Source organism: Dermacentor albipictus, chromosome 2, assembly GCF_038994185.2.
Source record: "Dermacentor albipictus isolate Rhodes 1998 colony chromosome 2, USDA_Dalb.pri_finalv2, whole genome shotgun sequence".
Classification (NCBI taxonomy): domain Eukaryota; kingdom Metazoa; phylum Arthropoda; class Arachnida; order Ixodida; family Ixodidae; genus Dermacentor; species Dermacentor albipictus.
The window spans coordinates 171,397,354-171,423,724 of NC_091822.1; the positions used below are offsets into that span (position 1 = coordinate 171,397,354).

Genomic DNA, 26,371 nt, shown 5'->3' on the forward strand with positions numbered 1-26,371 from the left:
GTGCCAGCGACCTTTGCTGTGGCATACGTGATCGGGTTTCCTTCCCTATTAACCACTACCGTCGCGGCCACGCGTTCTCTTCCGTGTGGATATACGGCGGCGTCCGTGTATACTGTATTGTCTAGCTGGGCTAGCGTTCTCTCAACATATTCGGCCCTAGCTTTTCGCCTGCTTTCGTGTAAGTTGGGATCCATATTTTTTGGCAGTGGTCCCACATTAATGGTTTTTCTGAGGTGGTCCGGTACGTCCGCGTATCTGTCTGCCAGTCCGCTCGTATCCCGACCCAACCTCCTCAGGAGCGCTCGTCCCGTAGGGTTGCCTCTGAGTCTCGCGGTTTGCGTACCCAGCAGAGCCTCGGCGAGCTCGCTGAAGGTGTTGCTGATGCCCAGCTGGAGCAACTTCTCGTTCGACGTGTTTCTCGGTAGACACAGAGCCGTCTTGTACGCCTTCCTGAGGATGGTGTCTGCTTGCTCTCTTACTGCCTTGGTCGTCACGTGGTACGGCAGGGAGTACGTGACTCGGCTGACAATTAGGCTGTTGACTAGCTTCAGAGTGTCTTCTTCTTTCATTCCGTATCGCTTTTGGGACACCCTATTGATCATGCGGCCCACCTGTTCCGCCGCCTTGCTCAGCAGGCTAATGGTGTGGCTGAACTTCCGGCTGCCTTGTAGCCACATGCCCAGGATCCTAATCATGTTCTTCTCCGGGATGTTGTGTCCCTCGAGGGTCACCTCCAGTGTCGCTTGCGCACTGGAGGTGACTTAAATTTCGGTGCACGCTGAATTCACCAAGCGGTAAAAATAAATACGGAGTCCAGCACAATACGGCGTCCATCACAGTGATGTCATTTTTCGCGCGTAAAGCCTCATATTTCTTTTTGAATGAACATTTTGTGGATTTTGTTACGGCGAATTTCACACGCGTTCCGAAAATGATGATTCAAGGTGTTCGGAGTGAGACACTCGTTTGAAAAATCGCAGAGATGTGGAATTGCACGTATTAAACGTGGGCGGTATTATGTATATGCACGTTCGCTTTGGAAAGCAGTTATTTGTCCGAGATTAGCAAACGCTTGCCGGTGCTTGCCGACCCTGAGGAGCTCCGACTTCTCCGTGGAGCATCGCAGTCCCCTTTCTCTGGTGTAGTTTTCCACGCAGGTCGCCGCTTCCTGCAGTTTTTCTTGCTTCTCTCCGATGGATCCTTGGGTGACCCAGATTGTGACGTCGTCGGCGTATATCGCGTGCTGGATGCCTCGGATCTCCTTAAGTTTTCTTGCCAGGCCAATCATTGCCACGTTGAAGAGGACGGGCGATATGACAGATCCTTGGGGTGTGCCCTTGCACGGCGTGGGGAAGACGTTGCTTCTCAGCTCGCCCAGCCCCACCGTCGCCGTTCTGTTGCTCAGGAAGTCCCTGCCGTAATCGTGCACTCTCTTCCCGCAGTTGGTGTTGTTGATGCCCTCCATGATGGCCGCGTGGCTCACGTTGTCGGAAGGCTCCCTTTATGTCGAGGGCCATGACGACGTTTTCGCCCGTTTTCGGCATCGTCTCGAGCACTTCCTCCTTGAGTTGGAGCAGCACGTCTTGCGTTGAGAGGTTGGCTCTGAAACCGTACATGCTGTCCGGGTACCATCGCTCGTTTTCCAAGTGCGACTGGATTATCTTCGTGATCACTTTCTCGTACAGCTTGCCCACGCACGACGTTAGGGATATCGGCCTGAGATTTTCTATTTGGAGTTTCTTCCCTGGCTTCTGAATCATTACAACGACGGCGTGTTTCCACTCCGCCGGAACTCTTCCTTCTTGCCAGAGCTTGTTGAGGTAGGCCGTCAGTTGGTCGATGGCCTCGTCGCCGACATTTCTGATTAGCGAGTTCCGGATTTTGTCCGCCCCAGCCGCCGTGTTCTTGGTGGCCGATCTTATCGCCTCGACGACCTCTTCTCTCATGATGGGTCGGTCCGTAGTAGGGTTTTCTTCGCCGCGGTATTCTTCCTTGTAGCTCTCGACCTGCTCTTTGCCGTAGCATTTGACCCGGACTTCCTCAAGGAGTTGTTCGTCTGTGCCTTCGTACTGGTGGACTAGCCTCTGTATCGACTTGCTGCCTTCGGATTTGTTTTTGCTCGGGTCCATGAGGGCCTTGAGGATCTGCCACGTTCTGGCCGTACTGAGGGTGCCGTTTAGCGAATTGCTAAATTGCTGCCACCCCTGTCTGGCCAGCTGCGTCGCGTACTCCTCCGTTTTCTTGGTGATGTCCGCAATTTTCTTTTTTAGCTTTCTGTTGAGTTTCTGACGCTTCCACCTCTTGGTGAGCCCGCGTCTCGCCTCTCATAGCCTGAGGAGCCGCTTGTCCACCTCCGGCGTCTGTTCCGTCCTGTCTACATCCTTCGTGTATAGGTCTTGGATTCGCCTGAGTTGTTGGCTCCACTCTTCCGCCGAAACGATGCTGCCTTCCATCTGCTTGCAGTGCGCTCTAAAGGCGTCCCAGTCCGTCAGCCGAGCCGTGCCAATCTTCCTCCGGACGTTGTCCGCCACCGTGCTGATCCTTATTATGTGATGGTCGCTCCCAAGGTTCTCGAGCAGGTTTTCCCATTCCGCTTGTTTGGCGCCCCTGATAAAGGTTAGATTGGGACTCGTGTCTGGACTGACGCTATTCCCCTGCCTGGTCGGTTGGTTCTCGTCGGTTAGCAGCTTGCACCCTACGTTCTCTGCCGCCGTGCAGATGCCGCGCCCCTTTTTGTCCTCGTTAGTATAGCCCTATCTCGGACTCTTGGCGTTAAAGTCGCCCGCAATGATTAGAGTATTCTGCCCAGCTAACTTTTTCGCCTCCGCAAAGAGCCTAATAAAGTTCCCCTTTGTTTGTCTGGGTGGGCTATATAGATTTACGATGTAGGTGCTCTTGGCTTTTCTTTTCTTTTTGGGAATTATCTCCGTGATTACGTGCTCTATTTGGGTATCCTCTATCTCTCTGTGTGCTATGGCTACTATTTGTTTGCTTATGAGGGTCGCGGTGCGGCCGCTCTCTTGACATGTGTAGCCCCTGAGCGTTGGGGTGCTGTTTGTTTCTTGCAACATGATTACATCTGGTGGGGTTCCTCTGGTGTATATGAATTGCTGTAGGAGGCCCTGCTTGCGCTTGTACCCCCTGCAGTTCCATTGCCAGATTTCTAAGTGTTGTTGTTTCCGTTCTGCCATGTCTGATTATTGTTGGTTGCGTTGGGGGTTTCTGCGCCGAACCTACGTTCGTTGTATAGTCTGTCTCTGGCGTCGTTGGTGGTTCTTTGCGTATTCTGATTCTTTACGTAATTTCGGAAACTCTGCTCTTGCAGGGCAAGCTTTTGTTGTGTTTGCTGTATTTCGCTTTGCATCTGTTGCATTTGACTTTGCATCTGGCTCTGTAGATTCATTATGAGACTTCTGAGGTCGTCAATGGGGTTCCTCTTCTCGTTGTTTTGTTGTGCCAGCTCCATGGTCTGGGGTGGCGGAGAAGGTGTGCTGGTCGATGTGTAACCTGCCCTCATTTCTTGTATTTCCCTGATTAAGTCGTTTAGCTGTTTTTTTTAATTGTCTCGATTCCTCGCGACTTTGCTCGAGTTCGCGCCTGAGACTTTTGATTTCTTCAATTAGTTGTCTGTCTTGTGTTGTTTGTGTGTTGTTCGAGTGCGGTGCAAAAAGCGATTTGGGAGGGCCGTCTCCCCAGCTCACCTTAACTCCTTCGCCGCTCTTCTTTTGCTGCTGTTTCTGCTGCAGCTGCTTCTTGTCGGTGTTGCCCAGGGGTGGGTATGACTCGTCCCGGACGGACCCTCGGCTTCGGCTTCGGCTCCTGCCGCGGCTGCGGCTCCGCGATCCGCTCCGGCCCGGGCCCCTGGCTCTCGTCCCGGAACCATCGTGGTCTTCTTCCTCGGCTTCGGCTTCTGCTGCGCCGTAGCTGCTGCTGGGTGCCCCATCGCAGCTCGCTCGCTGACTTGAGGCGTTGTTTGCAGTCTCTCGTACCCACCGCGTGGTCACCGCCGCATAGCAGGCACTTGGGCGTGCACTGGTGCACCTCCTCCGGGTTTTGGCAGCCGCACTGCCTGCAGGTCCTGGTTTCCGGGTTCGGGCAGACGTCCATTCGGTGCCCCTGTTGGCACTGAAAGAGTGGTTGTTTGTTTTCCCCTCTGCTGGTGGTTCATACCCACTATGGGGGACCGAACAACATTCGAATGGAGTTTAGTGCTTTCTTAGGGCTATAGCAAACATGGAAAAGTTTAGAAACCCACGCGTGCGCACACACACACAGGCAGACGCACAAGAGCATCAGCGAACTTTCATGGCCACGCAACGCGAAGGTGGTGCTTTGCCACGGACCGAGAACATGCCGCAGTTTCAAGCTCCAGTCCCGCTACAAGTGCAGTTAGTCCTTCAAAGACTCGCTTCACGACATGTGGCGGCAGTATAGTCTCACATTATATGTTGTAGGTCTCTTCAGGGGCTTTATACACACAAAGCACGATGAAGAAAGAGTGAAAGCAAGCAGTGTTGCTAACCCGAAGAGCTTATGGTTGGCTAACCTGAAATCGGGGGAATAGAAATAAGGGATGAACATGTGCCCGTGCGGGCCATCTTCGAAAGAGGCACGAACCCTGATAGTCGAGAATCGGGTGGTATTACGGGAAAAAAAAGTAATCTGGTAAATAAAGCTTTTCTTAAATTAAAAAAAATGCGTAATGCAGAAGTTAGCCTGCCATGAAAAATAAGAGAATTAATAAAATGAATTAAGAAAAATACGGGGGAAAGCAATGGCAGAGTGTGGAAAAGTGGATCTCACCCTTTCGACGTATTGGTAAGGAAGCAGGCGCAAGACTTCCAAGGTAAAATAAGAATAGCTAAGCTACAAACAAAACACAAATTATTTCAGCAAATGAGGCGGTTTTACCTCGGGACCAAATATAATTTCCCGTTCGAATACACGAGAAACGCAGGAATGCTTAGACAACTGTTGTAGGAATTTGAACGAAATTTGTTGCAATAAAGGCAGTAAGGTGACTGTAGGAAGCACAATTTTGATTTTGAGCCAACAAATGACCCAAAGCGCGAACTTTACAAATTGGGATCTTTGCCCTGAAGAACTGATATCGCGCTTTTGTATTTAGAAAAGAAGTTACTACAGCATCTGAGGCGGACAAATGCGACATAATTGTTCCCGGCTTACATGGAATTGCTACCATACTTACGTATGTCTTACTAAAGTCCCGCTTACAAAACTGGGTAAATTTTATACCTGTGTACAATACATCAACTTTATTCGCTTGCTATTGCCATTGCGCGTTTCTGTTTGTATTGTTGATTTGCGGTATTGTAAGCTTGATGCTTCAGTTCTGTAAAAAATAAACGACGACTTAATAGTAAATCTACTGCGACAGTCGGTAGCTTTTAACTGCTGCTAGTGCAATATGCGCTACGAGAGCGTTCACAATCTTCGTCGCGTATACCCTGGCATGAACCAGACTCTCAAGTGAATTTTGACAGCGTTTCCTTGTGTTCGTTGCTGGTGTGTATTTTGTGCATGTGCAATATAAGTGCGTCAGTTATTTTATGCCTCACCCATGCCAACTGGAGTAGCTTGGCATTATAGCGTATGGTCATGAAGACATCTCTAGCACCCATTAAAGGATGCAACTCTCTCTCTGTCCTTCAGGCCCGGCAGAGCCGCTATATACGCATGAAATTAGACTTCCTTCCTAAAGTCGTATTATGGTACACAGTATTCGCTGCACATTTTCTGGAACATTGTCAGCAAATTATTCTTCAAGCTTTCTTGGGTAAACTACACGGTTAAGCATTCTTGACGAGGCTGCCATTTGCCCACGTATCCCTTTGGCGGATTGGACTCATTATTACCGTAACATTCAGATTTTTCCGCCTGCGAGTTTGTGTCAATAATTAGAGAAGGAGCTTACTCGTCACGTTCACGATGTTTCATATTTCCAGAACTACAGCGATTAGCGAGTACCGAGCGCTGCGCCGAATCATCCATATATTAACTGGATCCAGTCGTGGATGAAGATTTTATTCAGAAGCGTCGCAAACTGCAAATTAGAAATTACCTTTCATCGAGTAGTAGCAACTGCCACTAAGCTTTCGATGGAGAACTAAAATTTCCCCTACATCTCTTCTCTGCCACATAAGGGTGCGTAATAATTGAGACGAAGGGTCCCTGTCTTAGTGAATGGCCCGGAAGTAAGGTATTTTGAGGCGAAAGCAAACGACTTTTTTTTCCATCTTTTTTCTTCCGTCGTCGTAGGAGCGATGTTATTTTGCTCATCCTCCCGAGCGGCTGCCATCAACATGCTTCGTGTCACTGGGTGCAAGAAGAGAGCCGCTCTTCGTGACGATGATGCCCGTGGCTGCAGACATGATGGTCTTCTCTGTAACGCTGTCGCCCAGGTTGCGAAGAAGGGATATCTGCGACAGGGCGTTTCGTCAATCGCGTTATACATCATCTACGGGGCGTTTCATCAGCGTTATCCATCAATCTAACGTTGCATAGTAACTTTAGATTGATGGATATGGCGTCGGTGTAGGCACGGGTCCAAAGCCCCTAGGTAAAAGGCTTCAAGTTAGCACCATTCTTTCATCTGGCTGCAATCATTCTCAAGCTTGAGCTCACCCACCACTGAGCGTGCGTGATTGGCTAAGCGCAGTAACATGGCCCGGAAAAGATATCGAAGTTTTTATCACCAAGCATGATTTACCCGGACATACGCACGAACAAGCTTTACCGCACGAGAAAGTGGTTCGAAACGAGTTCTGAGAATAAATTTTGTGTGACACAACTAGTTTTTTGCACGCGCGTGAAGAGGTCTGAAACGTTTTGAGAGGGCGCTAGCGGCGCTCCATGTAGGCTTACAATGACTGGGGGAAGCGAGTGCAAGAGGGAGAATGACGATACATTGAGTCATATCTAGGCACCTTACACGAGCAGCGGCGTATCAACCAGCATGATAAGGATAGTATGTACCCGAGAGTTTCCAAAGCACACCTCGAGGGGGAAATGTGGCACTAAAATGTTTGTAGGTATACATGCTTAGCTGAACTGGCCTGCTAGCCTTGGTGAGTCGCGCGCGATCAAATAGGCATTAAGTGAACATATTTAATTAATGAACGCAGTAACCCTATGTTCCACGTTCACCCTTGTCGCTATGATTATCTCACCGCACTACGCAAGATGCCTTAATGCATAGCGATTTTCTCATGCGGCTATTCGTATGCTTCGCCGCGACGCTCTGTTTTCAGAAAAACTTCCTTCCTGGGCAAGTTGGAACGATTGGGACAACATGGCTTTAGGGCACGCAAGAGAGAAACACAGACACACTGGCTCCCTGCGTGTCTCGTGTTTCTCTCTCGTATGTGTTTCCTTAGCACCCTGAGATCATATTGTTCTCGGTGCGGGCTGTTTTTCATCAATTAGGAAGTGTCATCATTGCTTCAGCGTAAGATCATTTGTAAAATATGCTCTGCCTCAGGCACGTTTGTATTCCGGTGAAGCATACAAAAGCGCGCCCGTGAATATAGTACGTGCATGAAACATTTGCCACGACCTTCATAGCGATAGCGTATACTTACCGGGTCGAAGTGCTCGGTCCTGGGCTCCGCAAACACAGAGTTGGGCTTAGTAGAACGAAAGGTGGGCTGCACACGCGTATCGTTCCACACGCAGCGAGGCAGCGTGTACTTGCGAACGCAGGTGATAAGCTGTAATCAACAAATGTTGCGAACATACTCAGTACCCCGTAACGACGCTTACTAAGAGAAGAGGAGATTAAATGTTCAGTCGATGAAAACGAGAAGTGTAAGTGGGCGCACGCCAGAGCACCCAGAGCGCACGCCGTGCAGGCTATAGGACTGTAAGCCGCAGCTTTGGGATACTAGCCAAAGGACCTAGCGCTGTTCATCCAAAGCTTTTCGATAGCCACTGACGTTCGGTATTGGCCGCTGCCTTCGCTTAAATATATGTCTAACGTTTGGCTACCGTCACTTGCTAGGAACAGTTCTATCATAATAAATAACTTCGCGAATACACGACTTGTTTCGTAAGACTACACGCTTCGAATATTCCATGTTCTAGTGAGGACATTTTGCCCGCCTTAGAGAGGTAGCAAGATGGATAGCCATCTTTTAAGAATAACCGATGGGAACAGGCTCAAATGCGTATGATTTTCCAAGTATGGAAGTCCATTTTAAAGAAACGGCGTTTGGAGGTAATTTCGCGCAGTCAACAGAGATTTGCAAGTAAGCTGCCACCCAAGTGATATATTCTTAGTGTTTTCCAAACTACGATAACTCCGCTTTCAGTTTGCCTTGAAAGTGCGAATCAGTCCTGCCAAAAGTTAGTTCCAAAACCGCTGCCTCACAACAGAATCGAACCCATACAGATGCAAGTCCGATGGTGACACAGCGCATTCGGTCTGGCCGTCGCCAAGCTTCTTCGACGTATGGAGATCGAATTAGTTAGAAGGATGCACATAATTTTTCTGATTTGATGTCGGGACGCGTTATTTCTTTTTCTTTCGTAGGGTGGGCAAGGGAAGAACAGTTTCACTTAATCTCTTGGGCAGCACTCTCGTGGTGGGGCGGAGGGGAGTGGGCTGGTTGTCATTCGTTCGTTTGTTCATTCTTTCGGGTTTTTCTATCACATTGACAATTAACGTCAACGGTTTCTGCACAATTTTTTTTTTTACTATCTGTGATTTGAACTATGCAACCAACCACCTTCCTAATCTTTCTTGAAGTTAGCATTAAAAATCACAAAAAATAACGTTCTTGTTTCACTTACAAGTTTCATGCACTGCAAGAAAGTAAGCATTTGGGCTGGTTGGTTCATGATTACGAGCAGAAAACAGCGCTAAACAACAGGACGGAGAGAGGGACACAGACCACAGCACTGACCAAAAACCAAGTGTCTTTATTCTTTCAGTCAGCATCTATAAACTCTACCGCTATCTCAAAGCATAAAGGCGAGAGAAACTCAGCATGCGCAGGGGAAATAAAGTGCAATCAATGAGATATACTTCCGAAGCCTTTTACATTCATAATAGCGGCGAAGCATGTGTAAGCCTCCCCTCCATTTCTCTCCTTCCGAAGGCGATAGCCTTCCTATCTCATTGATTGCAATTTATTGCCCCTGCGCATGCTGAATTTCTGTCGTTCTTGCGCTTTGAGATAGTGGTAGAGTATATATATAACTTGACTGAAAGAATAAGGACGCTTGGTCATTAGTCAGTGCTGTAGCCTGTGTCCCTCACTTCGTCCTGTTTTCTAGCGGTGTTTTCTGCTCGGTTGGAGCACCTTTCGTTCTTTCACATAATAATTTTCAGTAAGCATTTCTCCCTTACCGTTTTTATCATCTGAATTTGTCATCACGAACACTTTCTTTATATAGCAGGTCATGAATGTCGAAGTAGAGCTTTGTTTCGCCCCCTACTGGTGGCGCGTTAGACAGTGTTCTTCCGAATATTGACACGCGGAGCTTTTCCCGACTTAGAAGGCGAGTTTCTGAAATAACATATCTGAAAGAGTGATTTATTTCTGGTTTTTTTTTTCAATGCCTGCCCAGTGACGCCAAGTACGGGCGTCCCTTCGAGGACGCCAGTTTCCCAGTAGCCTGTTACAGAACATGTGATACGGTTATGGTAGCGCGAACTTTCTTTCATCGCATGTCATGCGGAAGAGCGGCAGCGTTGCCGGGCGAATATTGTCCATGCTTTCTTAACAACAAATTCGAATTGTGTGTTACACGGTCCTGTGCCACCACAGCACCGGACCGTGGCTCCCTTGCCTTGCAGAGCAACTGGGCAGACATTGTAAAAATGCAGGACGCTGTAACAGAAGAACTGTGTGTTGGAGCAGGAAACTGCTCAGTGGTCGTCACGCCATGAGAAGCTCGTAGTTTTTTTTACTACTTATACTCGATGTTCTTTGAAAGTTTTCCTAAGAGTCGGCTCCTAAGAGTTGGCGTTGTGGCTGCTGAGTACGAGGTTCCGGGTTCGATTCTCAACCTCAGCTGCTGCATTTCCGATGAGGACGAAGTGAAAAAAAAAAACGTGTGCTGTGCTTTGCGCGCTCATTAAGGGAGACGCGGGTAGGGAACTATCCCACGTTTTCGCATTGCACTTGCGATGCTACCAGAGCATCGCAAGCGTAACGCGAAGACGTGAGATCGTTCCCCACCTGCGGCAAGTTCTTTTTTCCTCCACTTTCATTTCCATTACTTTATCCTATTTTAATTCACTTAAAAAGTACAAGTAATATCCCCTATGTTATCCTTGGTGTCAATGTTTGTTGGCTTCTTATCATATATATTTAATGCATGTATATATAACGAGAAAAAGTGGTTGCAGGTTGTGCATTGATTATGTCATTCGATAGCTGGGGAGGGGCGGGGGCTATTCTGTAAGTGTCTACCTAGTGGACCTGTTTATTTTGTCTGGTTCTAAAGTGCTGATTGCCTGGTGGCACCTGTCTCCTTCGGGCGCGTGCCCCAGCTCAGCCCACCAGAACTCCAGCAGAAGACAAAATGGCCATGTCCACTAGGCGGACACTTGCACAATAGCACACCCCTCCGCGCCCCCTGCTGTCCTCTAGACTCACCACTACAATATCTCTATGTCCTTTTACTACCTTCCCATACTGCATTTGTGCTGGCCACCGTTCAATTGTCAGCCTACCGCGCTACACCGTTACAATGCGGTCAGCCGTAATGTCCTTCCGATCCTTATCCGTTGTGTGATTTGTTCATTTTAATAAACCACCACTTAGGCCTACTTCTTACCTGCGCCACTGCAGAGATGGCCGGGAGGCCTCCGCTGCCACCGAAGGCGCCCACCAGCTCGGAAGGCGTGGCGAACTTGGTGATGATGGTGGGGACCATGGACGTCATGGGCCTCTTGCCGGGACCCAACTGGTTCGCCGGTGATGGGTCCAGATTGAAGTGCTTTCCAGGCTTGGCGAATGCGTCCATGTAATTATTGAGCAGAAGTCCGGACGAGGACTCGAAGCCACTGCCGAACCTGTGTTGTTAATTTATGCGGAGAGACCAGCAGTGACAGTGATGAAGCCCACTTCGCGACTCCGTCGCTCTCATAATCGCCAGAATTTGACTTAAAGACATGAATTAATTTCATCCAGCATGCAGCAATGAAAGCACATTATCATCAGTAATCTGTCAATGGCACTATAAGATTATGGTAATATTATTATGTGGAAAACAAATGTAATGTTGAATAACCTGGCAAGCGAAAAATAATTTATGATCTGCAGTCAGCCTCTAGAGTGCGTGCAGAAGTATGTCTATCTAGGTCAATTACTCATACGAGACCATAATTATGAGAAAGAAATTTACAGAAAAATAAAAATAGATTTGAGTGCATGCCGCAGGCCTTACGAAACCCTGAATGACAGCATACCATTATATTTGAAAAAAATGAAGTTACAATCATTGCATTCTGCTGAAGGTTGAAGAAAATCGAGAACAAATTAAGGACCGTGCAAAGAGTGATGGAAAGAACATTGTTAGACGTAAAGTAAGGAGCCAGTAAGAGAGTGTTGTGAATCGCAAAGCAAACAGGGATAGCCGACAATCTAGTTTGCATCAGGAGATAGAAATGCAGCTGGGAAGGCCATATAATGCGTAGAGCAGATAACGGTGGACGATAAGAGTCACATAATGGGTGCCAGGGAAAAGAAGCGCAGTTGAGGACGAGAAAAAATTAGGCGTACGAAATTAAAAGTTCATAACTTCAATATTATAGCGAAAAAATATTTACGTGCGTGCCTTCGATAGCTGCATTGCGTTACATTTGATAGCGGCGGCTGCTAAAGACGAGACATTCATTCTCAATCATAACGAAAAAGAGAGTTGTGATTGCTTTCCTTGCCATACGTGTATAACATTGATAGAAAATTTTATTTTTGTTGAATGAAATCCAACTGTTTCTTTTTTTTATTAAAAACGCTTTTTGTTCCTGAATGTTGGAGCGCTCCTCACAAAGTCGCGCTTCAATCGCTGCGCCCGCAACTATATACCCTTGCTGGTGTCCGTGACCAATGGCTCTGGACCGCTTTTCGCCGGAAGCTTCGCGACCCATTTGAATCGACCTTGAACGGACATGGTAGGCCTTAACATCATATTTTGCGCCTCGTTCTAAATGCGTAAGCATATCCATGCTTGCCCAACGAGAAAAACCGTCCGTCCATCCGTTCCGCAAGACGATCGCTTTCAAGATAGCACTGCCCCTCGCTTAAACGCCAAAGTGCCGAGAACACAGCGCTTACGGAGCTCTCAGCACATGCCGAATGCGCCCCTTTCGCTGATCGCTTTCAAGATGCGGGCCCGCGCGTCTCTATTGAATGCTGAGCTACCGGCTGGAACATACCACACGAAGTTATAAGCAGCCGGCACTCTATCTGCATCGCAGATCGCGTTCACGATATGGTCTACGCGGCGCATAACTGCTCACATAACCAACCTTGCTGATGTCCATGACCAATGGCGCTGGACCGGTTTTCGCCGCAAGCTTCGCGACCCATTTGAATGTACTTTGACCGGACGTGGTAGGTCGATGGATAACGCGGATGGATAAGGCGTTAAATAGCGATAATGGCTTATGACGATCGGAGCGTCATCAACGCACCTGGCACCGCCATCTGCAGTACTTTGCTTGCGCCATGCTTGCGCCGTCAATGCTTCTCGCGGCGCCGTCCGCACCAGTTCGTGTCGCCAGAAAGCTGTCGTTTGTACTGGCCGGATCAAGTTTCATAACATTCATAATGATACTGGGCTGCGTGGACGCGAGGAAGTGGCAAAATGCTTGCGCTTACTTAGATAATTCCCAGGGCAGTTTCTGTGCGACTTTTTCTTTAATCTTAAATCTGTGTGTGTGTGAGTGTGCGTGTGTGTGTATGCGTGTGTGTGTGTGCGTGCGTGTGTGTGTGTGTGTGTGTGTAGGCAGGGAGAAGGGAGGGAGGGTTGAGCAGATTGGCTAACGTTAGCTGGTACACCCTATTTACTGCAGCTGAACTGCTGCTGCTGTAACTGTAAACTAATTGTTGTAAAGATTTAGAGTTAGTACGTGCTACTTCACCGAGCACATGCGCGTAGGGAGACATGTTTAGGTATTCTAGGTAACGTTATAAGTATTCTGAACACGTTTCGTTATGAATTTCGTATTAGTCTAGCGTAGCTCCCTTTTTCTTCCTGGGAAAGGCCACGGAAGTTTGAAGGTGTCTTCCTTCACCTAACGCATTGAACGCAGCAAATTTAGGGGCAATGTAGAAGACGCTGACACAAACGCTGACACCACACGTGCTAGGTGGTGCGGGCACATCAAGATGGTGTCGCGTCCTGCAATTCACCTCTCGGAACGTCTTCTGGCATATCAATACTCCGTGGTTGGTCAAAGGGGGGCCGATGGTATCGCGTAAGAGTGATGTATAAATGAATTTCTACCGGCAATTTTCTTGCCAGTAAAAATGTTCGTGCGACTTTACGCGGCGCAAAACAACCACAAGAAACACGGACACCAATCGACGCGCGCAAAAATACAGTTAAGGTTCTGGTCCTACAGCTCCGGTTCTATCGCAACCGAAACTGCTGAACCACAAAAATGCCCTAACGCTATAACCAATAAGCGCACCCTTCACATTACCCTCGTTGACTCTGCAAAGTTTGGTTCCCTGGAATACGGGTTGAGATTCAGCAAGTTTGCGCTAGTCTGTCGCTATCTTGTTGCTGTCTTATCTCTTCTTTTTCGTTCTTTATAAATGAAGGTTTATACAGTTCTCATTAACCACTCCGCTACCTTATAATCAATAAGCTCATTCACAAAAACACAGGACACATATACAGCACTATCAATTATCACGATACAATCCTAAAAGACACACGACACTTAGACAAGCATGTATCAAAAGTTCAAAAGTTATAACTAAAATTACCATGCATTAACACCAAGTTTCACCTGTTTTGGCTCAGGACTGCGAACGAGTCCCAAACATCTCCCTTCTGTTCCCGGTGCCTTTTCGATCTGTAAGGTAAAGAAACTCACATTCCGTTGAGCCCGGACGTGACAGACAGAGCGTCGCCGGTGGGCGCGACGATAGTCAGCTGCGCGCCGCCAAAGTCCTCGTCGGGCGCGTACTTGATGCCGTAATCTTGTGGCGATGCCAGGGGCTTCGTCTTCACGTAATTTTGCGCAGCGAATCCTATTACGTCGGTCACTATGCTGGTCTGCCTCTGTAATACAGAGACAAATCAGCCCTTCTTGGCACTATACTGCTCGTGGATAGTCGGTTAGTTTGCGCAGAAAAGTGGTTAGTCAGGACTAGTTGGTTGACTAACCTTGAAGAAACAATAGTAAGTAGTCATAGAGGGTTTTCTAGATTAGATAGATAGATAGATAGATAGATAGATAGATAGATAGATAGATAGATAGATAGATAGATAGATAGATAGATAGATAGATAGATAGATAGATAGATAGATAGATAGATAGATAGATAGATAGATAGATAGATAGATAGATAGATAGATAGATAGATAGATAGATAGATAGATAGATAGATAGATAGATAGATAGATAGATAGATAGATAGATAGTACATGCGTGCATGTTTGTGCGTGCATGTGCCTGTGTGTGCGTGTGCGTGTGCGTGTGCGCACGCACGCACGCATAAATGTTTTGTCGATAACAACGACAATTAATCCTGTGCCTTTACATTTGCCAGCGAGTCCTTGGAATGTACTCACGTCTTTGACGTTTCGATCGTCTCCAAGCTCCGGCCGCTTTGCCAGGGCAAACTTCAAGGCCTCCACGAAACTTTGAGGAAGAAAGGGAAAGCCGGGTACAGTGTCTTATCGAGATGCGTTCAGCACAGCTTCAAATGAAATAAAACGAGCAGCTTATGCAATAAGCTGCTCGTTTATATATATATATATATATATATATATATATATATATATATATATATATATATATATATATATATATATATATATATATGTATATATATATAATATATATATATAATCCATATATATATATAATACATATATATATATAATATATATATGTATAAGAAAACTGCAGGGGATTTTTAAAAAGTTCGTTATTCTGAAATATTCGATAAACCGACGTTCGTACAACTGAGAGTTCAATATATATATATATATATATATATATATATATATATATATATATATATATATATATATATATATATATATTGAACTCTCAGTTGTACGAACGTCGGTTTATCGAATATTTCAGAATAACGAACTTTTTAAAAATCCCCTGCAGTTTTCTTATACATTCTATCCAAAATGTTTCACTTAAGCAAATTTCGGAGCAGTCAGTATTTCAGTTTAACGAACCCGCTCAGAGGACCAAGGCTTATTTTTACGATCAGAGGGGACGCCCGCCCTAATCAAACCGCCGCTTCAGCGGCAATGTAATGTCTCTGGAGCTACCGCGCCCCTCAGGTAAAGCGGTGGCGAGGAAAACGAAAGGCTATGAGGCATGGGCTCCGAGATCGCCCGGACAAAACGAGCAAGCATGCAATCTCGGAGGCCATGAACAAAGTAACATCGCTGGCGCTTAAAACGCTGCCAGAGCAAAGCGGCGATCTGTCACACCATAAAACCACGTGGTGCGTGTTTTTTTCTGGCCGGCTAGTCCTGGCATGGTCGTCGTCTCTTTCTTTCGAAGAAGAGGCCAACAAGACGAAGAATACATGAAGAACAGGCAACTGCCGAGCCAGTTTCAAGCCCTATAAATCTAGCTGAGGTTGTAGGGTACATTGGAAAGTTGAGAGACTGTGCCTCAACAGCAGGCTGTGCCACAACAAATGTACAAAAACATTGACTCTTCGGACAGTTTTGTTACTTCTTGTTCTTTAAAAGTACAAGGGCAGAAGAAGATTACAGATTTTTTTTTCTAAGCGAGAAAGGCAGCATTATAACCGTTATGAAGCTTGTACTCGTTGATATGTACAAATTCAATTTCACACATTTCTAACACTATGGTCTTTTCCTCCTAGTGAACTATTTTTCCTAGTGAACTATTTCCTTCAGTCCCTTGAAGTTCACTCAAGTGAGAGCTCACTGTATATATATATATATATATATATATATATATATATATATATATATATATATATATATATATTAAACCCAGAACGTAAAGGGCCCCGTGTTGCAGAAAATCCGGCGACAGCGTCCAGCGTCGGACGCCATTCCGCCAAAACATATTCGAACCACCTATCTCTCACGTGGCGCAAGGAAGTTGCTGAAATACTTGTATTTCTTATACTAAAATACGCATAAACATCGTAAAGTACGATTTACACACAACCTACAGACATGATAGCGTCGTATTGTAATTTCACTATACGAGAAAACCTAATTATGTTACGCAAGAACTCAAAGAAACCCCTTCTCCAGCGTTTCTACCAGTCATAGACCGGCCACGGCGTCCGCCATTTGCGCACGCCGGCACGCGATTATCTTGGGGGCCGTGGAGGGGCGCTCTCCACTCCTTGCAATACCTCCGGATGGCTCTCGCCTTCGCATCATCGTGGCCTACGCAAGAAATCGCGTTTCTGCCAGAAAGCCTGCCTTCGTTCATAGCGTTCGCGGCCAGCGTTTCCGGTGAACATTACGGTTACATACGCTCTAGTTGCTGGGAAGCGTGAGAAACAGTCAGGGATCTTTGAATGCTATCGCGTTCCACCCTTAAGAGGAAGCTTTAACTTGGACCCGATTCCGAAGCGGCCTATTCAAATACATGTACACTCTAAGAACAGTTTACACCCTTTTGCCTGCTAAGTCCATTGAGGGGCTTTATTGCCTGCCCCTTCTGACCCACAACAATAATCGTCATCTGCCTTGACGCGTTTCCTTTCTTTATCGCTGCGAGCCCGGGACCTTCCAGTAACGAACGGCACGCGCGTTATCAAAAGGGCCACTCCAAAGGGTGTAAACTGTGCCGGCCGTCATGCGGTGTGATTGTCGCGTTTCAACCTCTCAGCGCTACACACCGGGGGCTCCTAGCACTGCCAGGGTGGCCAGCTGCCACACACCTCCGCCAAGCCTCCTTAAAACCCTTCGGGAAGGAACTACGTTGGTTAACGGCCTATTTCTAAGCACAATTCGGAGACGTTATCACTCGATATCGGCGCCTGCATCAGTGGTCCTACGTGCATTCCTTTGAGCACCCACCTGCCTTAACTCTTCAATGCCAGTAATATTAGGCCACAGTAGAAAAAAGTTCTTTCAGCAGATTTTGACTTTATTTATCCCCTCGCAATCGATCCCCCCGAATATTTCGTGCGAATATCAAACTTCGTATGATTTTGGGGGTATTTCGGAAATTCACGATTTCGAGCACACAGGCCAACCAATGTTTCACACATATTGGAAGAAAAAGAAGGGATTCTGAGGCAGTTCCTGGCTTAACTTGAGCTAGGCTGTTTATGTTTCACTAAAGATGACCAGATAATTAACGAATTGCCGACGCAACGTTTTCTGGTAACCTATGACTGGTGAAAATACTGAAAGCCCTTGTCATTTCTGTTTTGCACATTGCGGTCGCAAAAAGATTTTTTGGTTTTCCTTTGCACCCTATATAATCGCTTCCACGCTTGGCGTGTGCCGCTGACGGCTGGTCGTTGTCTGGTGCTGTCACAGCTGACGCTGACTAGAAGCACCAGGAGTAGCAAGGTGGGAGGGGGAGGGAGAAGCATTGCGAACACGCACCTCCCCCCCCCCTCTGCAACCCTCTAAAATTTTGTGTACCAAGGATACCCGCCATAGATTGACATACGACAACACCCGCATGCCCCGACCCCCTACTCAGGTCCAGTGCTGCTTCATGCCCACAAGAAATTTTCCTGGCTACGCCATGCAGGTAGCTGCTTCGTCCGGCCTCTCATCCTTTCAGGCCGCTGTAATCGCTTATATATCTACCAGCGCAAGGCGCGCGTGTAGCCCCTTCAAATCGTTAAAGGACCTACCGTTCCTTCATTGCCGAAAAAAAATACAAAAAACAAGGTCATTTTCAAGTCCTTGAACAACATGTTGCTACAGTTATAAGTGCCGCTAATGCCGAATTACGCGAATTCGCCACCACAGGAGCGACAGCGGTAATGCAAACGTAAACTGCATCCTCAAGCTCACTATATACGCGTCGAAATATCTGCGACGTAAACCACCCGAAGAAAATTTTGTAAGCATGCCATTGCACTTCCGTGAAAGTAGTGTGTGCCATGAAGTAACGATCTCGCAGCGGCTGAGTAAGGACGAACCAGCACGTTTACTACGGGAGCCGGCCTCGCCAAGGGCTCGGGCGTGACGCCTGAGGAGCATTTAATATGGCGATCGCCCATTCACGCGCCGAGCGTGGTCTCTTTGGGAGCGATGCCAGCATCAAGTTCGCCGTCACGACTGTTATCGTGGAGCTACAGTCTAAAATCTTGATTAGTGAAATTGTTAATTCGGTAACATGCATGGCGTGCATCAAGAGCGCCCGATGTAAAGCGATTCACTTACTGGTGTATCCTGGCAGGAGACATGGTGGGATATGTTGGCGTTCCCTCAGTCTCTTCGTGGGACCTCACGCTGCGATTGAACACGAAGTGTACCACGGGTAAATGTGCGAGCGTAAGAAGTTTACAGTTTCCAGATTAGACAGTTCCTAGATCATGCTGCACTCTATTTAGCATATGCCTGTCTATAGAAAGCGGTAATGGTACATTCTTGCGCAAGGGTTTAGGCACCGCGCGATCTGAGAGAACGTAAGATTTCCGAGCAGCATATGTGACCGCATAACCAGTAAAACCGTACAACATCGTGTTGGTTGGAGCACACTTGTACTCAACGGTAAATACGCTCCAAGGCTGCGGTGGTATTCAGTATTTTCTCCTATCCTGCAGTCCATAAACGTTTGCGGTGGAATTTACATCCGCCGATTGGGTTGTACACTGCGATACATATGCGATGTCAGATCATGCGTGGCGGTAAAATGTGTTCACCAGTTCCAGATGAATGTAGATTAGGAAGGTTATTATTATTATTATTATTATTATTATTATTATTATTATTATTATTATTATTATTATTATTATTATTATTATTATTATTATTATTATTATTATTATTATTATTATTATTATTATTATTATTCACAGTGCTCAGCGATTGAAACGCGATACTCAGAGCACGCGGCTGCCCAGAACTACTTACGGTGCATATGGTTGCTGGGAAAACCAAACCGATGCATTTGTTTTAATCACCTGAAAGCGAGGTCGTTTGTGGTGCATTTTCTCATTCACTGGGCCCCTCAGCTATTACTCATGCCTTATCAGGGGCAATATAATGTAAAACTATTGCAATCTTTTTTATTCCACTCTCCTGACGTCAAACTTCCGTAACTGTATACCGACGTAAGCACCGGGAGATGACCCGCAGCGTTGTCTTAATAGCTCAATCAAACGTTCTCCTCGTTTGTAAGAGGTCACTTTTGTTTGCTTTAAAAACAAACAACAATACCTGCATTGCGCGGTGTTTATCATCTCAGTGGCAGGACAAGAAGTGATCAGAACGCTCAAGTGGAGAGGGTTTCGAGCGAGACAGACAGTAGAAGTAGGCTCAGCTCGAACACTTTTGACCAATAACAGATGGCTAATGGCAAAGAGGCGTCGAATCAGAAATAACACCGTTTCTATTGTTCGGCCTAGCCATGTATAATCAGTGTGCACATATATGTTTTCGTGGCATTTTCGTGACAGGTGAAGGGGGGGGGGCGAAAATGTTTTGAGCAATAGTGAAAGGCTGATTCCAGAATTGTAATAGAACATTTCGGAATAGCTTTACGTTATAGTGCCTCAGTAATGCAAAAATTTCACGCTACCTCTTCGCTGAGAACACTGCCTTTCAATCGCTGAGCACTGGGCATGCAACGCAGCGCGCTCCATACTGTGATTTATATTTTCCAGTGCAGATCAGCTGAAATGCAGTGGGAATATACTTCTCGTTAAATAGTCGCTCTATGCACTATCAACATAGTCATGCGTTTTAAGGAGAAGGCCAGTTGAGAGATAACTGTTTAAGCCCCCAAAATATTAGCTAACACAATTATTATCTCATGATGGAGTGCTAGCGGGGATTACTCAATTTGCGCACGTTCATGTGACGACCCTTGCAAATTTCTCTAGGCACACGCAATCGGTTGCAGTGGCGCCTGCCCGCTGTATATATCAATGATCCCTGCGAATCCGTCAATTGCAAGTTTTATGATTTCACTACATACTCATTCTGGCAGTCGTCAGCTCGGTCCATGCGAACATTCATCTCGGCACGTCTTCTCGTTCTGTCGTGGTGACGATCTTTTGAAATCGCCTGCAGACTAGTGCTGCGGGATCATGGATCACGACGATCATAGATCATGGACGATCATCGATAAGCCTTTGAAAAGGATGCTAAACAGCAACAAGCTTTCTCTAATTTGGTTTAATTGTTTGGAATGTTTTTTTATTTCATACAGTTAATACGTTTCAGTGGCGATTTAGCGGTATATGCGAGAGAAATGCGCTGACATTACGTCGCACCACCTTGAGGTCACGGATTCGTAATCCATACCGCGTTGACGACATTGAAAATTGTTGTTGGGGAGATCACTCGACACAGGTCCTGCATCTTATAGGAGCGAAAAGTACCTGACGGTGGTCCGGAGCAGATTATATATATACACGCTCTTGTAAGGCCTTTCAATACCCTAGCTCTACCACGTGACCAACTCCTCAAGCTTCAAACAAGTACCCTTTCTTCCTTCTTTGACACTTTGATTTCAGCGCATTACACAAAGACATCAATCACTTTGAGCTGCGGAAGTGTTGTCTCAAGATTTCGTTTTTGCTAACTTGTCGGGAAAATATTTGCTATTATCGCCGCAGTTATAAGCAGGAGTTCTCGTTCTTGAATGTAGTGTGAAATCTCATCCGAGAATACGTCAACGTGACGACGCAGATTTCCAAGTTTTTTTTTTCAATAGTATTTAGCTCGCCTTGTTGCAGGAAAAAGTGTCCAGCTTAGGTTACATATTTAGATCACTTATAATTGCGGTCTCTTATTTATCAATACAGAATTAACTATAATCCATAGGCAGGCAAAGTGCAAAACGTCATGGCATGTTTTCTTGTGATGATGTTGGGGACCTTCAAATGGCATCCCCTTTGATTCAAGGTTGCGACAGATGGTCCCCTATAACCTGTTTCAGCTACTTTCCTATTACCGTATTGTAATCTATCACTCTGCCATTCTATATCTGCTTCATCTCGCTAAATTACGTATTTGTGTGCCAATCGTGCACCCGTCTTGCGCTTTCTTTTTCATTATTGCTTATTTTTTTCATCAATACTCGTATTACCTCGACCTCTGACCAGTCAACGCTCATGTCGAACCCCTGCGCTTCTGAAATGTAGACGCGCCCTGCTATTCTGGCTGGGCAAACATCTTGGAATACTGTTACAACTAGATGCATGAGAATACCGTAAAGTAGGTTTCGAAAAAAATATTAAATCAAACCAAGAAAAAAAAAGCCGAATATCGAATCCTAGAAAATTTAACACAAAGTATAATGCGTACAAATTTTGTGTAAGAAAACGCGTGCATAGTTGTTTTTGAATTTGAATGTTTTCTGCAGCAGGCACATGCTTTACCCTGTTCTGAATATTTGTTCCTGTATATTTTTCCCTCAGGACACTAACCCGGGCCTCAAAAAGAAGTTAGCCTTTTTTTTCTCTTTTTTTTCCTTGCCTGTCTGCGAATAAATTCATGGCCTTACTTGTTTCCATCATTTGCGTGTATTTACCGTCCCTAGTTGTTTCTCTGACTTTCTTTTTGACCAGTCCGCGTTGTTTATTGGTACTTCCACTTACCTTGTACTTGATCTCCAACTTTCCGTCGTCTTTCCCCCTCGTGTGTCAACGTGTTTGTGGTGCAAATATACGTACATTTTCGCTGTCCATTCCGTTTCATCCATGCTCCGGCGCCCTTCTTTATAACTAACTTTGCTATGCGCTTCTCTTCATTCAGACCCAGCCGATGTCACCTCGCAGTGCCTAAATTGGAGTTTTACCGTGACCACCCAATAAGAATCGGCCCATGGTGCTTTCGTTAGCTTGCAACCCCGAAATGATATGCTATTCTGATCACATAACGGAGCTTGCAAACGTTAGCGCAGTGGGCATTACTCCTTTCCGAATTCCTCGCCCAATTCTCGTATTTATTGTAGCCCTAAAATATCGCATTTTTTTATAGGCGGATACCGCTCTCCACCTGGCTCTCGTTTCATCCTCAGCTTTTCTTTGTGGGCATTCGAGTAAACTATTCCTGCGTCTATGTATACGGCCAGGTATTCCATCGCTTTACTTCAATGTGACGGCGTCTGTAGTCAAGCACCCTGAAGACAATGACACTTTACCAAAGCCTATACAGCGCCTTGAGATGAAGGCAGGTAGCGCCACTTTCGTTTTCGGCTCTCTATTTTCTAGCTTACTTGTCGGCCTCATCTCAAGGTAACAGTGACCGTTGTCGTATTACAAGAATGTATAATTTACTGATACAGCTTAACGTATTGTTCATCTTTATCGTCTTTAGGTTCGGCATCTGATGTTGTCACATGCATGAACGCGTGTGTGCGCTCCGGACAGGTTCTGGCTTCAAACGTTCTAACAGCCGGCGCTGTAATAACGCGAATGCATCGGCTAGTTGGTTATCAATAGTGAGGCCGGAAAAGCGATAAATACACGAACACGGGTGAAGACGCATGAAAAACGGCACGTTGCGCAGCTTGTGTTTTTCAATGTGGCTTTACCTGCGTCCATGTCTTCAGGTCTGCTCCCGACTGATGCTATAATACTTTGACGTTTCAACTGCAATGTCATCCAAGCGGCAAATTCACAGCCGAAACCGATGCTCTCTCACGCCGGCTGTTCTCCCTATACGAAAGCTGACTCAAAGTGCCCCTCGCTATGCATGAAGATCCCTAATGGACGGGTTGATCAGTGCCGCTTAATGTAAGTGCATATATGGGCTTGCCGTTTTCGCCACGTCTCAAGGCAGTACCCTCGGCCTCTCGTGCGATACGCCCGCAGTTCGGCGATGCGACCCAAAAAGCAGGCGCGCACGTGGTACAGAATGAGGAAACTCACGCCACGTGTATACTGTGGACGGCCACGGCTAACACAACGCCGGCGCCCGGAATGGGAGCCGAGTGTATGTGCTGGCTGTCCCCTATCCTGGAAGACAGCGGATCCTGCCACACGGGTTGGTATCCGGACAGGTCGCTTTTCTTGAGGGACCCACCTGCGGAAAGAGTGAGAAAATGGAGCGAGAAACGCCGCCCGCGAATGACGTGTACTGTCGGTGCGGCCACTTCTCACGCGCAACCCGTCGCAGGATCGAAACAACTCCAAATTATGATTGCGAAATGAGGATGCCCTTGCTAAACGCTGGTTGGTTCCAGCTGACCTTGGACGAAGTTTCCAAATTGCATCTCCGTCTTTTCGCGGCCGACGTGTTCCTGTTCGCGAGTAAATTGTGCTTGAAATGAGGCACTCCCGAGGGACCTCACATTAAACTAGCTGTCCGGAAACATTTGTATTTTGCAAAATACTCTAACCCACCGAGTGAGCTCCGGCTGATTCGATAGCCTCCTACACTTCTACCTCGGGAGCGCCGTGAGTAGCAGCACAGCAGACAATCGAACTAGCCGGGCGACTGCCAGGACGTCGCGACGTCCTGCTGTGAATGTGCGCCTTGATTAGAGAACTCCACATTGCGCGTCCCCTCCTCGGTCGGATAACGCGTGAAATCCTTGAAGCGTATCAGACGGAAAAAAAAGTAAATCCTTTCTGCGTCAGCCAGCCATCCACACTGATGCGCGCCATGTTGTCCTGGGTGCCGTACTGGTGTTGTGGCAAGGCAGCTCCGAAAACGTAATCGCCCACGCCAGCGGAACTCTCTCTCGTACGGAGAAAAACTAGTCGACTACCGAGAAGGAATGCCTCGCCGCGACATGGGCGGTTATCAAATTTCGCCCATATTTGTACGCCCGTTTATTCAATGTTGTCAGCGATCATCATTCTCTCTGTTGGCTGACTAACTTAAGATACCCATCTGGCCATCCGGCACTCTGGAGACTCAGGCTTCAGGACTTCGACGTGACCATAATCTACAAATCATGGAAGAGGCACACCGACGCCGACTGCTTCTCGCGGTCAGCCGTTGAGTCCGCTGGTATCGATGACGTGGACGCGGCATTTCTTGGCGTCGTCGACGCCGTTACCATTTCACAGGAGTAACACCACGACCCACAGTTGCTCCCACTAATTCATTTCTTGGAAGGCCGAAGTAAATGCGTTCCGCGACTCTATGCCAGGGCAGTGCCGTCGTACCGGCAATCACTCAGATCACTCCCAATAAGGAACCCACTCAGATGTATTGATTTCATTTATTTCCAATACTGCCAGTCTCATTTCGTACGATTGCATGTACTTTTCTACTTGGGCAGCATGTACCTGCTTGTCGTACGGGCACCACTTCGAAAAAGAAACACAAAAAGCATGCCACGATGAAACCACCGCCAGTCATCGAGGCTACGCGAGGACATTGTCCCGACTTCGACTCAAGAACTGCTGCACGAAGCTGCCCGCTGCTGTAAACAATAACGTACAACCATGTGCCGACTGCCAGAGACGTAAAGCACCTCCCGGCAAGCCTGCAGGTCTCTTACATCCAGCCCAGGTACCAGGCCAGCCATTCGCCCAACTTGGAATGGATTTCCTGGTCCCATTTCCAACTTCTACAGCCGGCAAAAGATGAATCATTGTTGCCACCAATTACATGACGCGCTACGAGGAGACGAAAGCTACACAGCGGGGCACAGCAGCCGAAGCACCTCACTTTCTTCATCGAAAACATCGTTCTTAGGCACGGCGCCCCAAAACTAGTCATCACAGACAGCGGAACTGCCTTCACTGACGAGCTCCCTGACTCGGTTTTCAGACTCAGGGGTACAAGCCACTTGAAAATAACCGCATATCTCTCCTGACCAACATATCCACAACATAGTCATAGTCTCCTGACCAACATAGCCATACCTACCGACGTTCAATTCACTCAGCGCGCCGAAGAAGCCAGACAGCTTGCCCCCGTACTTATCTGCCTTCAGCAAGACCAAGATGCAAAGCGATACGATCTTCGACACAGAGTCTGGATACCCATGCGCCGTAGTGGACATTAAGAAAATCTGCTAAGACGGTACTTTGGCCCGTACAGAGTGGTGCATGATTTACGAGGCCGTTCCTGACACCGACAAATAGCTCCAGTCGCCGCAAACACTTACCCGAAGTGGTGCATGGGGTACAGATGAAGCCATACCTGTCGAACTGACTTTCGTTCGTTTCTTATTTCTTTGCGTTTTTTTTCCTGTTTTACTCTGTGCCGCTGTACACCGCCCTCATACACTTAAATTGCACACCGGGACGATGCCTATAGTTCGGAGGCACGCACATGCCGCGCCTGTACTCCGACGAATAAGAGGACAATGTGAACAAGCATGAACGTTTTTATCGAGGCGCGATTAATAAGTCCCGGTTGCGCTCAGTATTAAAAAGGCGACTTGCCGCGGCGCCTCCAGAATAATGCTCTACGACCCCTGTTTTTGACGTTGCGACAATAATAAGATGCCCCACATCTTAAGTATAAGGAACACACTCAGATCTATTCATTTCATTCATTTCCAGTACTGCCAGTCTCATTTCGTACGATTGCATGATTTACACGATGAAGAATGCCGCAGGTTTATGTATATGTGTGTGCAGTAGCCGTTTCCACATATTGAGCGTATAGATAGTAAAAATACAAAGCAGCACATTCGGTAACCTTCGGGCTCGGATATAACAATCAGATAGGCTCCCGTAGGCCGTTAACACTCAGTGAGAATCACTGCACAGATGCATATGTCGCACACATGCTAGAGGAAGTGTTGACACTTTCTATTAAGCTGCAGTATAAGATTTACCGATGTTACACGCGAATAAACAAGTACATAAAAACAGTAAGTCTACGTATAGTAAACGTAAGTTGGAATTGCGATGAAAAAGGATGGAAAAGTACCTTTTCTCAATACCTATAGAAATAAGACATGTATAGTGCGTTAAATTGTGGGGTTTTACGTGCCAAAACCACTTTCTGATTATGAGGCACGCCGTAGTGGAGGACTCCGGAAATTTTGACCACCTGGGGTTCTTTAACGTGCACCTAAATCTAAGTACATGGG

At 46.8% G+C, this 26,371-nt stretch overlaps 1 protein-coding gene across 1 annotated transcript in view; it reads right to left on the reverse strand.

Moving 5' to 3' along the window:
- Positions 1–6,024: 6,024 nt before the first annotated feature.
- Positions 6,025–26,371, reverse strand: part of LOC135900862 (scoloptoxin SSD14-like) — a 38,077-nt gene continuing 17,730 nt past the window's right edge. The window contains exons 7-13 of the mRNA XM_065430450.1: positions 23,241–23,394; positions 18,580–18,648; positions 14,782–14,851; positions 14,081–14,268; positions 10,807–11,044; positions 7,602–7,730; positions 6,025–6,440 (exon numbers count right to left, since the gene is read on the reverse strand). Coding sequence (XP_065286522.1) covers positions 6,297–6,440; positions 7,602–7,730; positions 10,807–11,044; positions 14,081–14,268; positions 14,782–14,851; positions 18,580–18,648; positions 23,241–23,394 — 992 coding nt within the window. The 3' untranslated portion in view covers positions 6,025–6,296. The remainder of the gene's footprint in view (positions 6,441–7,601; positions 7,731–10,806; positions 11,045–14,080; positions 14,269–14,781; positions 14,852–18,579; positions 18,649–23,240; positions 23,395–26,371) is intronic.